This window comes from Notolepis coatsorum (assembly GCF_963971535.1).
Source record: "Notolepis coatsorum genome assembly, chromosome: 3".
In the NCBI taxonomy this organism is placed as follows: domain Eukaryota; kingdom Metazoa; phylum Chordata; class Actinopteri; order Aulopiformes; family Paralepididae; genus Notolepis; species Notolepis coatsorum.
The window spans coordinates 166,103,007-166,117,617 of record NC_140167.1 but is presented as its reverse complement, the minus strand read 5'-3'; the positions used below and the strand labels follow the sequence as shown (position 1 = coordinate 166,117,617).

The 14,611-nt window shown below is 43.3% G+C and overlaps 1 protein-coding gene across 1 annotated transcript; it reads right to left on the bottom strand.

Moving 5' to 3' along the window:
- Positions 1 to 8,281: 8,281 nt before the first annotated feature.
- LOC311226046 (piggyBac transposable element-derived protein 4-like) lies at positions 8,282 to 10,261 on the bottom strand (the record flags this gene model as incomplete). Its single annotated transcript, XM_084311425.1, has 4 exons — positions 8,282 to 8,860; positions 9,199 to 9,802; positions 9,899 to 10,074; positions 10,166 to 10,261. The coding sequence occupies 4 exons, from the start codon at positions 10,259 to 10,261 to the stop codon at positions 8,282 to 8,284; spliced, it is 1,455 nt and encodes a 484-aa protein (XP_084167551.1).
- Between the last annotated feature and the right edge of the window lie 4,350 nt (positions 10,262 to 14,611).

Sequence of the window (14,611 nt, the reverse complement as noted above, 5' to 3'; positions counted from 1 at the left end):
GGGGGCTTGTTCAGAGGAGGCTGCAGGTAGACGTGCAGTGGAGGCAGGCTGGGCTGGTGCAGAGGAGGAAGAGAAGAGGAGAAGATCTTTGATCATCCTTGCTTCCTCAGCGGGGTCCTGCCGTAGATGTCCAGATGGACCCTTCCTGAAAGAGACATCCTTCCTTCCAGGGAACTTCTTCATTATTGCCTGTACAAAACAAAACATCATGCATATTATAATTAAAATCACGTCACGTCTCAGTCCAGCGAAGAGACCAGAGAAAGACTTTCATCTTGTTTACATCAGGGTCCCCCATTTTCAATTCATCATAACATGACATACATGACATACAGATACAGTACTGCTACATCTATACATTTATGACATACCAGATTTACAAATACAGTACTGTTTGTGATACAAAAAGAGTCTAAAAAAGAGAGTATATGATAACGTTAGCACACTGGCTCATTGATTTAACTCTACTGTAGCAAGCCAAGTTACTATGGGCGACCCTGATGTAAACAAGACGAAAGTCTTTCTCTGGTCTGCATCCCCTTAACAATTGTGTATATTGAGCTGTACTGTATTGTACCCATTCTGCAATCTGTTAAATAAAGTTTTCATTCATTCGTTCATTCACTTACCGATCTTTGTGCAGCTTAGTTCAAGTGTCGAATGAAGTTGGACGTTGCGCATCTTCATCTGTGTTCCTCGAACCGCACGTTTTGCATACTGCGATTCGTTTTTTGTTTATCACCGCATAGTTTTTATAACGAAACGCAACAATCTGGGTAGCATTTTACATTTCGCCGTGAACTCAGCTGTAACATTATTACTGACTGTGGATCGCTCGTGCTATCGCGCAACGTGATTGGTTGTTTCAAAACAAAGTGGGTCTGGGAAATGAAGTGTGGATTCGCGCAAAATGAATTAATATATATACATATAATAACGTTAATTTTTAATCGTTGGGCATGGGGGGAGGTATCAAGTCTTTTCAAGTCAAGTGAAGTTGCGTAGCAACAACAGACAATAAGTTGACTCAGAATAACTCATGTACAAATGCCGATATGCCCTACTTTGTTTACTTCTTTATTGCACAATGTCGCTCTATTGGTTGGATTCTTATTATATATTATTACTATTGTATTATGCACATCGTTGCGGGCAATTTTATTTTATAAATAATAAAAAAATATATAAATATTAGATAGGCTGGGAATCAAACCCCGGGCGTCGGCTTGAAAGGAATGGGGATAAACCACTAGACCACAGTACTAGACAAAATATATCATTATAAATAGAGCCCACCTAGCTATCTACACAAAATATATACATTGACTGCTCCATTCGACAGGTTTTAACTGGTTAATTATTTTATTCAGCAACATTGCTTTAGACATGGTATGGTATTTATTTTAGACAACAAAACATACAGATCGTTATACAGTATACTGTGTAGGACGTTGTAGCGTCCGTCTAATGACTTTGCGCCTCCTGGCGGCATAAAATAGAACAGCAGCCTGGGTTCCTAATTCATTTCCACGACGTGATATAACCGTGCTCACGTCGCGGCAAAGCGCCCAGGAAAACTAAAAGCTTCATCTGTATATATATATATATATATATATGTAGACACCTGAATATTTCTAACAATAATTCAGTGTGTCTAACATTAATTCCTTGCATTCTCTGTGTTCGCGATGACGTTGTGTAACTTGCTGACCTCTCTTGATCCTCCCTATCCTAACATTGACACTTAATAGTGGGACATGATACAGGTACCGCCAGGGGGAGCTGGTGGCGACGTTGGGCAGGGGGACACAGGTGAAGAAGGATGGGCTCAGGGCGCGGCCCCCGGCGGCGGAACTTCCTCTTCATCATTTTCCAGAGAAGGAAGAGGTCGCTTGGAGCTGGAGCCCCGGACATCAAGCATGCGAGATATAAACCCAGTTACGAGGCGGGTTAGTAATGGAATATGCGATAGCTTAGCTTTTAGTTAATGCTAAAGAGACATTGTGAACGAAGAAGCAGACAAGCTACTGTCGAAGAGTGTGGTAGATATTGCACACGTTGCGTTTTAGCTAAAGTATAGGCGTCATGACAGGGGGTCGTCCCGACCCACAGCTTAGCTTCAGTTAGGCTACATTTACATTTACATTTAGTCATTTAGCTGACGCTTTTATCCAAAGCGACTTACAAGTTCTGTACAACAAGCCATCAGGAAGGGCACAACTCTATCAGCTGAGTAACAATGTTCATCAAAGTGTTGAGTGCTACAGTGTAGGTTAGTTTATTAGGACAAGTGCATGACAGTATGGTTAGTTAGGGTTAGATTTTTTTTTAATTTTATTCAGATAATGGTTGAAGAAGTGAGTCTTTAGTCGACGACGAAAGATTGGACGTGTTTCGGCTGTCCTAACTGGGGTGGGTAGTTCATTCCACCATTGTGGGGCAAGGACTGAGAATAGGCGACTTCTCTTTGATGACCCTCCCGGAGCTTGGATAGGAGTAGGTCTGAGGCGGCCAGAAGATGCAGAGCGTAGGGGTCTTGAGGGTGTGTAGTTAGAGACCATTGACCGGAGGTAGGCGGGAGCGGTTCCCTTTGCCGCACGCAGGGGTGTAAAGTACTTGAGTAATTGTACTTCGTTACAATACTTGGATTGTAACGTCAATACTGTTTTGGGGGATTTGTACTTTACTCAAGTATTATTAGGTTTGTATACTTTGTACTTTTACTCCATTACATTTCAGAGAAAAAAAACATACTTTTTACTCCTTACAGTTAAAATGCAGACCTACAAAGTACAAAGTACAAATCTTGCAGGTCCAACCATTTTAATTAGTATATTTGAATTGTTTATCTCGCCAAACTAACGTTAACGTTATTAATCCTGCGACCGCAGGTAAACAGCCAATCAAATCCCCATCAATGTAAAATGAACCCGCCCATACCCATGCTGATTGGTCCTTGAGCAAGACTAGAAAGCGGGGATCTTTGATTAAACACCTGTTATCAGAAGAATTGACAGTCAGAGTGACAAGCCATGCCACAATGAGTGATGAAGAGGACGAAACGGTCGGCGACAGCGTGGACGGACAAGACGAGCATCCATGGCCCTATCTACATAATAAATACATAGTTCAAGGACTTCAACCTTATAGTGTTGTTGAGTTGCCATCATTCAAAAACCTGATAAATGGTTTGCGACCAAGCACTAACGTCATTACGAGGCCCACTGGCCGCTCGAAGATCAGCAAAGCTGCTCAAACCATGAAAGAGAAAGTCACTGCTGCTATGAGTGAAGTTGAATGGATCGCGACAACAACAGATTGCTGGACAGCCCGACGAAGAAGTTTCATTGGGGTAACCGCTCACTGGATCGACACTGAAAGCTTTGAAAGGCGTTCTGTTGCACTTGCCTGCAGAAGACTGAAGGGCTCCCATACTTTCAATGTTTTGGCCAGTGCCTTAAATGACATTCACTTGGAGTACAAAATCTGCATTATGCTGTGGTTAATATTGTGATATTATTCAGTGTACTCCAGTATTCTGTCTTTAATATTGTGATATTATTCAGGGTACTCCAGTATTCTGTCTTTAATATTGTGATATTATTCAGGGTACTCCAGTATTCTGTCTTTAATATTGTGATATTATTCAGGGTACTCCAGTATTCTGTCTTTAATATTGTGATATTATTCAGGGTACTCCAGTATTCTGTCTTTAATATTGTGATATTATTCAGGGTACTCCAGTATTCTGCCTTTAATATTGTGATATTATTCAGGTTACTCCAGTATTCTGCCTTTAATATTGTGATATTATTCAGGATAATCCAGTATGCTGTGGTTAATATTGTGATATTATTCAGGATACACCATTCTGTTTTTAATATTGTCATATTATTCAGGGTACTCCAGTATTCTGTCTTTAATATTGTGATATTATTCAGGGTACTCCAGTATTCTGTCTTTAATATTGTGATATTATTCAGGGTACTCCAGTATTCTGCCTTTAATATTGTGATATTATTCAGGGTACTCCAGTATTCTTTCTCAAATTAAACTGCAATAAATCAGAAATCATCATTATCGGTCCAAAATCCCTCACCAGCCACACCCAGGATTTCACCCTAAATATTGATGGTACCATTGTCACCCCCTCCACTCACGTCCGTAACCTTGGCATCATCCTGGACTCCACCCTTTCTTTCCTCCCCCATGTGAACCACATAACCAAATCTGCCTTCTATCACCTCCGGAACATTGCTCATCTTCGCCCCTCCCTATCACTCTCCACTGCTGAAACACTGGTTCTTGCATTCATATCATCAAGACTAGATTACTGCAACAGCATCCTCTACGGCTCACCAAACACTATTCTCAATAAACTCCAATATGTCCAAAACTCTGCTGCCCGCATGCTCACCTCCACCCGTCGCTCTGATCACATCACCCCTGTCCTCCACGACCTCCACTGGCTTCTAATCAAATACAGGATACATTTTAAAATACTACTCATCACATTTAAAGCCCTCAACAACCTTGCCCCTCCCTACCTGTCCGACCTCCTCCACCGTCACACGCCCACCCGTCGCCTTAGGTCTGCAGATGCCAACCTCCTAACACCTCCCACGACCAAGCTCCGGACCTGGGGCGACAGGGCCTTTGCTGCTGCTGCCCCCTCCCTCTGGAATGCCCTCCCCAGCCATATCTGTGATGCAAACACCCTGACATCTTTTAAATCAGCCCTCAAAACTCACCTTTTCAATCTTGCTTTTGACCTCTAATTCTGTCGGTTTTATTTTATTTTGTCATGTATTATTTTTGTTCTGTTTTGTTCTGTTTTTTTGTTTTGCCATAGTTTGTCTCTCCTGCCCATGTGAAGCGTCTTTGAGCACCTGGAAAAGCGCTATATAAAATAGATTTATTATTATTATTATTATTATTATTATTATTATTATTATTATTATTATTATTATTATTATTATTATTATTATTATTATTATTATTATTATTATTATTATTATTATTATTATTATTATTATTATTATTATTATTATTATTATTATTATTATTATTATTATTATTATTATTATTATTATTATTATTATTATTATTATTATTATTATTATTATTATTATTATTATTATTATTATTATTATGCCTTTAATATATATTGTGATATTATTCAGGATAATCCAGTATGCTGTGGTTAATATTGTGATATTATTCAGGATACACCATTCTGTTTTTAATATTGTGATATTATTCAGGATACTACAACCCCTTCTGGGTCCTGGGATATTTCAATGTTTTGGCTAATTTTGATTTAAATTGTATAATTTCCATTTTAAAATGTTTTAAAATGTTTTACCATGGTATGTTTTGTATCTTTTTTTCAGCACAGCCTCACATATATGACCTGACAGTTAGTTTTCATATTGTATAATACTGTATATACTGTATACTGCATAATGTACAACACAAAACACAAAATCGGATTTAGAAAATGTGTTCTTTTTAGTATGAACCAATGCAAACATATCAAATCAAGGATATAAAACAGTGGATATGCACCCTCAGGTAGTATATTTACATAAACAAGAGAGAACAGATCAGAATTCAATTTACAAAGCATTATTTTCTCCATACACAGGTAATAAACACAGACGAAATTTTTATTCTCAACTGGAAATTATCACCAGTATGCTTTTTCTTTTACAAAGTCAGTAAAAGTAATTTTTTTCCAAAAAAAAGTAAAAAAAAAAGTTTTACAGTAGAAAAGTAAAAAATAATTAAATAATTAAATTGTGGGATATTCAATCAATATACATATATACAGTACACATATGACTAGAGTGCAGTCATATAGAGTGCAGGATGCCTAAGGCGTATCAAAAAAAAATATTGCACCTGTCAAAACGGTAACGCACAATTGTGGGATATTCAATATACATATACAGTACACATATGACTGAGGCGTGGAGGAGAGACTGTGTTCCAGCAGGAGGAGAGGCTGGGTTCCAGCAGGAGAAAGAAGCAGACGTATCTTTTGAACAGCAGCAGCACAATCGTTTTTGGAGTTCTTTGGAGCTGTTTTTTTACGTTAGAATATGAGGCGAGGTGAGCCCCGTGTGATGTGTGTGTCCCAGCTGCACAGACACAGTATGTTTGGAGAAGACGAAGAATTATTATACAGGATGATAGGAGTGGAGTCGGAGTCGGAGTCGGACATAGAATCGGAGGACGAAATTGAGGATGAGGACCCATCCGTTGTCCTCGACAACGAGAGCGATGATTTGCCTGGGACATCGACCAGTACAAGGACAATGGGGGACAAAGGCGTGGAGGAGAGGCTGTGTTCCAGCAGGAGGAGAGACTGTGTTCCAGCAGGAGGAGAGACTGTGTTCCAGCAGGAGGAGAGGCTGAATATGAGGCGAGGTGAGCCCCGTGTGATGTGTGTGTCCCAGCTGCACAGACACAGTATGTTTGGAGAAGACGAAGAATTATTATACAGGATGATAGGAGTGGAGTCGGAGTCGGAGTCGGACATAGAATCGGAGGACGAAATTGAGGATGAGGACCCATCCGTTGTCCTCGACAACGAGAGCGATGATTTGCCTGGGACATCGACCAGCACAAGGACAATGGGGGACAAAGGCGTGGAGGAGAGGCTGTGTTCCAGCAGGAGGAGAGACTGTGTTCCAGCAGGAGGAGAGACTGTGTTCCAGCAGGAGGAGAGACTGTGTTCCAGCATGAGGAGAGGCTGAATATGAGGCGAGGTGAGCCCCGTGTGATGTGTGTGTCCCAGCTGCACAGACACAGTATGTTTGGAGAAGACGAAGAATTATTATACAGGATGATAGGAGTGGAGTCGGAGTCGGACATAGAATCGGAGGACGAAATTGAGGATGAGGACCCATCCGTTGTCCTCGACAACGAGAGCGATGATTTGCCTGGGACATCGACCAGCACAAGGACAATGGGGGACAAAGGCGTGGAGGAGAGACTGTGTTCCAGCAGGAGGAGAGACTGTGTTCCAGCAGGAGGAGAGACTGTGTTCCAGCAGGAGGAGAGACTGTGTTCCAGCAGGAGGAGAGGCTGAATATGAGGCGAGGTGAGCCCCGTGTGATGTGTGTGTCCCAGCTGCACAGACACAGTATGTTTGGAGAAGACGAAGAATTATTATACAGGATGATAGGAGTGGAGTCGGAGTCGGACATAGAATCGGAGGACGAAATTGAGGATGAGGACCCATCCGTTGTCCTCGACAACGAGAGCGATGATTTGCCTGGGACATCGACCAGCACAAGGACAATGGGGGACAAAGGCGTGGAGGAGAGGCTGTGTTCCAGCAGGAGGAGAGACTGTGTTCCAGCAGGAGGAGAGACTGTGTTCCAGCAGGAGGAGAGACTGTGTTCCAGCAGGAGGAGAGACTGTGTTCCAGCAGGAGGAGAGACTGTGTTCCAGCAGGAGGAGAGACTGTGTTCCAGCAGGAGGAGAGACTGTGTTCCAGCAGGAGGAGAGACTGTGTTCCAGCAGGAGGAGAGACTGTGTTCCAGCAGGAGGAGAGACTGTGTTCCAGCAGGAGGAGAGACTGTGTTCCAGCAGGAGGAGAGGCTGTGTTCCAGCAGGAGGAGAGACTGTGTTCCAGCAGGAGGAGAGACTGTGTTCCAGCAGGAGGAGAGCCTGTGTTCCAGCAGGAGGAGAGACTGTGTTCCAGCAGGAGGAGAGACTGTGTTCCAGCAGGAGGAGAGACTGTGTTCCAGCAGGAGGAGAGACTGTGTTCCAGCAGGAGGAGAGACTGTGTTCCAGCAGGAGGAGAGACTGTGTTCCAGCAGGAGGAGAGACTGTGTTCCAGCAGGAGGAGAGGCTGTGTTCCAGCAGGAGGAGAGACTGTGTTCCAGCAGGAGGAGAGACTGTGTTCCAGCAGGAGGAGAGCCTGTGTTCCAGCAGGAGGAGAGACTGTGTTCCAGCAGGAGGAGAGACTGTGTTCCAGCAGGAGGAGAGGCTGTGTTCCAGCAGGAGGAGAGACTGTGTTCCAGCAGGAGGAGAGGCTGTGTTCCAGCAGGAGGAGAGGCTGTGTTCCAGCAGGAGGAGAGGCTGTGTTCCAGCAGGAGGAGAGGCAGGAGGAGAGGCTGTGTTCCAGCAGGAGGAGAGGCTGTGTTCCAGCAGGAGGAGAGGCAGGAGGAGAGGCTGTGTTCCAGCAGGAGGAGAGGCAGGAGGAGAGGCTGTGTTCCAGCAGGAGGAGAGGCTGTGTTCCAGCAGGAGGAGAGGCTGTGTTCCATGATCAATTGTGCCACTCTGTAAAACAGTTGCGGTCTAAAATTAGACAGAGGGCGACATCGCATCTCTGGCATTTCCACGCGGTCAGATTCCTTCTCCCCTCCTTGGTGCACCGGACACAGGTCTTACGGCCAGCGGTGGCTTTCTGGCTCTTGTCCGCGCCCGCTGCGGGAGGGGCGATGGGAACAGGGAGATGGCTTGCGGTCCTGTCAAGAGGAGCTCCTGTGCTGTCCAGTCCACACAGCTCCCCCATCATCACTGAAATGAACTCCTTGTGGGAGAGATGCGCTTCCTGCTTCGCCTCACATATCTCGCAGTGCAGAATGTAGGCGTTGGTGGTAGCAATGTCGAGACAGTGGAAGAAGATGGTGCGATACCACCGGCCAGTTCTCCGGTGGGTCGAGTAATACTGGATCAGCTGGTCGGATAGGTCGACTCCGCCCATGTGTTTGTTATACTCGATCACAGGGGTGGGGCACGGAAACCAGACAACCGACCAGGTCCCATCGGCCGCCTTGACCCTCCTCTTGACCTTCTGACCAGGAGGTGTGATTGCTGGGTGGATGGTGGAGCACACAGACACCTAGATAGAATAGAATAGAAATGAATCATTAGAAATTTGACACTACAAATTGCTCACAGTAGACATTTAGACAGAACAAAGTCACGAATAAGAATAACAAATACATACATACATACATACATACATACATACATACATACATACATACATACATACATACATACATACATACATACATACATACATACATACATACATACATACATACATACATACATACATACATACATACATACATACATACATACATACATACATACATACATACATACATACATACATACATACATACATACATACATACATACATACATACATACATACATACACATACATACCAACTTTGTGTCCATCCACTTCACGAAGACCAGGGACCCCTCTCTGATCCAGCGGATGAGACCTCTCTCACACTTCATCCTGAGGGCATTAGGTCTCCCCTTGGGAACGTCTTTCCTGATCTCCCTGTAGGTTCCACAGGCTCCCAGCTTCATGGCCAGCAAGTCCTTGAACAGCTTGGGACTGGTGTAGTAGTTATCAACATAAATGTGATATCCAGTCCCAAGCCATCCTGTATCAAGGAGGTCCACAACAGCATCATATGTGATGCCGTGTTCACTTGTATGAACGTGTGCCTTCCCTAGGTAAACATTGAAGCCGATGGTGTAGCCGTTATCCGAGTCAGCGAGCACAAACAGTTTGACCCCCCATTTGGTCGGCTTGTCCTTCATGTACTGCGTCATGCCGGTGTGTGCCCTCGTGGCCACCATCCTCTCATCCACTGCCAGTTGCCGCTTAGGGTGGTAGTGCACCTTGCAGGCCTCACCGATGTCGAAGATGAGCGGCTTGATGCGGAACAGTTTGTCGTGTTCCGGTGTTCGCTTCCTGGCGTCGTTCATGGCATCCTCCTCGGGATCGCTCAGGTGGAGGTTCCACAAGATTGATCTGAAGTCAAAGTCATATTATAAGTCATATAACGACACTATAAACATAAGTAACATATGGGACACGATGTACACTATACAGGAATATATATTATACCTGAATCTGTCCCGGAACATGACCATTCTTGGTAGGGGCACAGAGAGAAGGTGTTTGACCCTCCAGAAGTCCTGGAGCGCAGACAGTGGGACGAGCCCCATGTACAGCAGCAGGCCGATGAACTTGTACAATTCATCGGCCTGGACATCCTCCCACTTGGTCTTTTGCCCCCGTGCCTGTATATTGTATTGTAACTCAGTTAGTCACATTTTACAGGAAAAAGCATTTCATATAAAACTACAGCTAATAAAGAAACTTGAAACTTGCCTGGTTCTTTGCCGCGTTCTTGTTAGTGTTGATACACAGGGTCTTCATGGTATCCATGGAAAAATACAGCATGAAGAGCTCCTTGGGTGTATACATGGGGGTCTAGCTGCGGTCCTGGGGGTCTGCGCGGCATGAACCGGAGGGGCTGAGGGGCTGGATCAGGATCATTGTCCGTCTTCCAGGGCGTCTGATCTCCTGCCTGGACTGGACGTCTTGGCCTGGCCCGGGTTGTCCTGGGTCGGCGTGGAGCAGGCTGCTCATCATGTCTGCACATAAATGGCACACACATTGTACATATAAAACACTGCTCATACAACACACACACACTGTATATACACTCAATATTCCATTCTGTATATATTGCGTACAACGTCTGCAAACCTAGTAATAATAAAAAAGCAATACACATCCATAATAAGTCTCTCACCTGTCTGGGTCATTTCTTGACCTGGACCGGGCTTGGGCACGCCCTGCCCCCCTAGATGTCCCAGGCAAATCATTGCTGTGTAGACAATGACATGTAAAAATACATTATTTTCAACTTTTATGAACAGAGTAATAACTAAAACAAAAGCAGTAATAATAATAATAATAATAATAATAATAATAATAATAATAATAATAATAATAATAATAATAATAATAATAATAATAATAATAATAATAATAATAATAATAATAATAATAATAATAATAATAATAATAATAATAATAATAATAATAATAATAATAATAATAATAATAATAATAATAATAATAATAATAATAATAATAATAAGTCTCTCACCTGTCTTGTGCCCTCCTTCCATGTCTCACAGAACTGGTTGAAGGCAGAGTTTCTGCTCCTTCTGCTCCTTCCTCCTCCTCACTGTAGAAAACAATAAAAAGCACATTATTTTCAACATTCAACAAGGAATCTCTTGATGCACACTTACCATGTACACTTATCATGTACATTCACCATGTACACTTATCATGTACATTTATAATGTACACTTGTCATTTACATTCATCATGTACACTTGTCATGTACATGTACATTCATCATGTTCACTTAGCATTTACACTTAGCATGTACACTTGTCATGTACATTCATCATGTACACTTAGCATGTACACTTATCATGTGCATTCATCATGTACACTTGTCATGTACATGTACATTCATCATGTACACTTGTAATGTACATTCATCATGTACACTTAGCATTTACACTTAGCATGTACACTTGTCATGTACATTCATCATGTACACTTAGCATGTACACTTATCATGTGCATTCATCATGTGCACTTATCATGTGAAAGCCTTTCTTTGCCTTTCCCAACAAGTTTGACAAAAACAAAAGCAATCAAAGTCCAAAATAAGTGTCTTTACCTTTCATTGTCGTCATGATCAGTGGACCTTTCGTCACCATCACCAACAAACGATGGATCATCAACGTCATCATGATCAGAACCATCTGAAGATACTTCTTCATCTGTATCATCACCAAATAGATCTCTCATGTCTTGATCTCCAGCGTAGAGGGACCTCCACATGGGCACATTGCTAGCACGCTGACTTCGACGCATGTTAGCTCAAACTACTACTACTACTAAAGTCTACTAATACTACTACTACTACTACTACTACTACTGCTACTACAACTACTACTACTTCTACTACTACTACTACTATTACTGCTACTACTACAACTACTACTACTGCTATACAAGTCGAACTACTAACTATAAACTATAACAAAAAAAACGGTGTTGTCCCACAGAAATTATCTTTTGGACAGATTTTACGCGCACATGGAGACTTCTTCTACTCTTGCTTTCTGGCAGTAAACTTCCGCCTCCTTCGTCACTTCCTCCCAAACTTTTCCGTTTCATTCTATCTAAAAAAATGACCAAGATATTGATAAAAATGTAACGCATGTAAAATTATATCTGGCACATTTTACGCGTGCATAAAAGTTTATTTAGCATCGAATTGAAATGATCCTGGTTCATTCATTTATTGGTTTATCAAGACAAAATAAAAAGTAGCGTGTAGTTTCAAGGACACGTCATAATGCCACGCCGAAAAAAACCCGGAAATGGACAAAGTTTTCGATACAGAGAGGCACAAACTGATGACGTCACTTCATCACGTCGCCGTGAGCCGCGACCGGGAACCGTTTATTGTGATATTATTCATGCTGTGATGTGAATGCCGTCCATGTTAGTTTACCTTCAATGGAGAAGTACATAATTTTAATGCAAAAAAAGTGTCCTCTGTTCTTTCATTTCAGCATTGTCTATCGCAGAACACATTCCATTGTGGGCAGTGCTTGGTTTTATTCCAGCCTTGCCTAAACACCAGCTGATGATTTCACTAATTGGCTCACCTAATCAACTAACTCACCTGGTGCAATCTATTGTGTAGTTAAAATGAAAACTTGGCCCACGATGGAATGAGTTAGACCCCTGGTCTATCCCTTTCAAAAAAATATTTACTTTTACTTTCTAGTACTTAAGTACATTTAAAAGTAGGACATTTTGACTTTTACTCAAGTGTGTTTTTAGCCAGATACTTTGACTTTTACTTGAGTCAGATTTTTAGACAGTACCCATACTTTCACTTAAGTATAATTTCTGGGTACTTTTTACACCCCTGGCCGCACGGTATGCTAGGTCGAGGGCCTTGAAGCGGATTCGTGCAGCAATGGGGAGCCAGTGCAGGTCCCTAAGAAGTGGGGTGACATGGGCCGACTTCGGTAGGTTTGAGATTAGGCGGGCCGCTGCGTTCTGAATGAGTTGAAGAGGCTTAGTGGCAGTGGCCGGGAGGCCAGCGAGCAGTGCGTTGCAGTAGTCGAGGCGGGAGATGACTGTTGATTGGACGAGGAGTTGGGTGGCTTCTTTTGTCAGGAAGGGGCGGATCCTTCTGACGTTGCTCAGGAGGAACCGGCAGGTTCTGGTTGTCGCTGCGATGTAAGTAAGTAAGTAAGTAAGTATTTATAAAGCACCTTTCATACATGTCATGTAGCTCAAAGTGCTGTACACAAACATAGGCATATATAACGATAAAAGCAATAAAGTCACAGTGATCAGTTAAGATCAATGTTTAAAAAAAATAAAAAAATAATAATAATAATAATAATAATAATAATAATAATAATAATAATAATAATAATAATAATAATAATAATAACGTAAAAATGAAAATAACGTGAGCAGAGAAGTTCAACTGGTCGTCGAGGACAACACCAAGGTTCTAGGCGGTGGGGGACGCGGTCACAGCTGCATTCTCGACTGTGATGGAAAGGTCGGTCAGGGGGGAGGATTTGGCCGGCAGGTGGAGCAATTCTGTTAAATTCTGCACCACAGTTTAGCCCACGTGTCGCCCCACCCCTTCAGCCCAGCAGCGGACGTCACAGCACTGCACGCACCTCCAGCCCCTCCGAGCCGTTACCCCAGCAGTCACCTGCCTAACGTCTACCCAGCCCCGCCGCCTGCTATCACGGGACCTCTCGACGGCCATCTCACCACACGGACGTTCGGTGGTGGGAGCTGGCCCGCCCTTGGTTAAGTACACTCAAGCCAGTTACAGTGAGCGCTCCGAGTGCTGGAACTTTATCGGTAGACATTCTCTTTGCAGGCCCTTTAAGGGTGAAGAGAAGCAGTACTTTGAACTGACACTGGTAACAGTGTTTAGGGGCGCCCCGACATTTATTATTTTGCGGAAGCCGGGTATGGATAGGACTTTTGTTTTCAACGTGGACCCACTGTCTTTTGGTTGAATGTGGTGTGATAATGTGTGTTCTTTTATAAAATTCCCATTTAATAGCTCCTGTATCCCTCTCCCTCTTCCTCCCCTCTCTCCCCACCTACGGGGAAACTAACAAGTATCTAAACCCTTAAAGGGACGGGTTTTATTACTGTGTCTTGCCCAGTGTGGGAAGAACTTTAGTCATTACTGTAGAGCGAGAGCACTAGGTGCCCAGTGTGGAAAGAGCTTTGATTATTGTGTAAATACATGTCAAAAGAATAAGACTTTCAGTAAAAGAGAGCTAAATGGGAACACTGTGTGCGTGTCTGTTAATGTGCATTCTGTCTAACCCTTTCCTTTCCGGGTAATGCTCATTATTGTTTAACCCTTTCCCCACCCCCTGCCTATGCCTCATTGGGACAGGTCTCTACTTGCCAATCAGGAAGGGTACTGCTTTGGGGAGAAAGTATATCATCCATCATTACTGCCATCGGGCGTGGGAGGGCACAGGAAGTATTGGGGGAAGTGTGGGTGTGTGGGGAGCTACTGCTAATCGCCCTGGAGGGCAAGAAGGACCAGCACACCACCCCTAGGTTAGTGAATCCTAGGCCCCATCCACTCCCTCTGCTAAACCTCCACTCCAATACTCCTGGCCTACAGTCGGGGACTCAGCCGGACCCAGCTCTGCTGCGTTCCCACTACCAGGT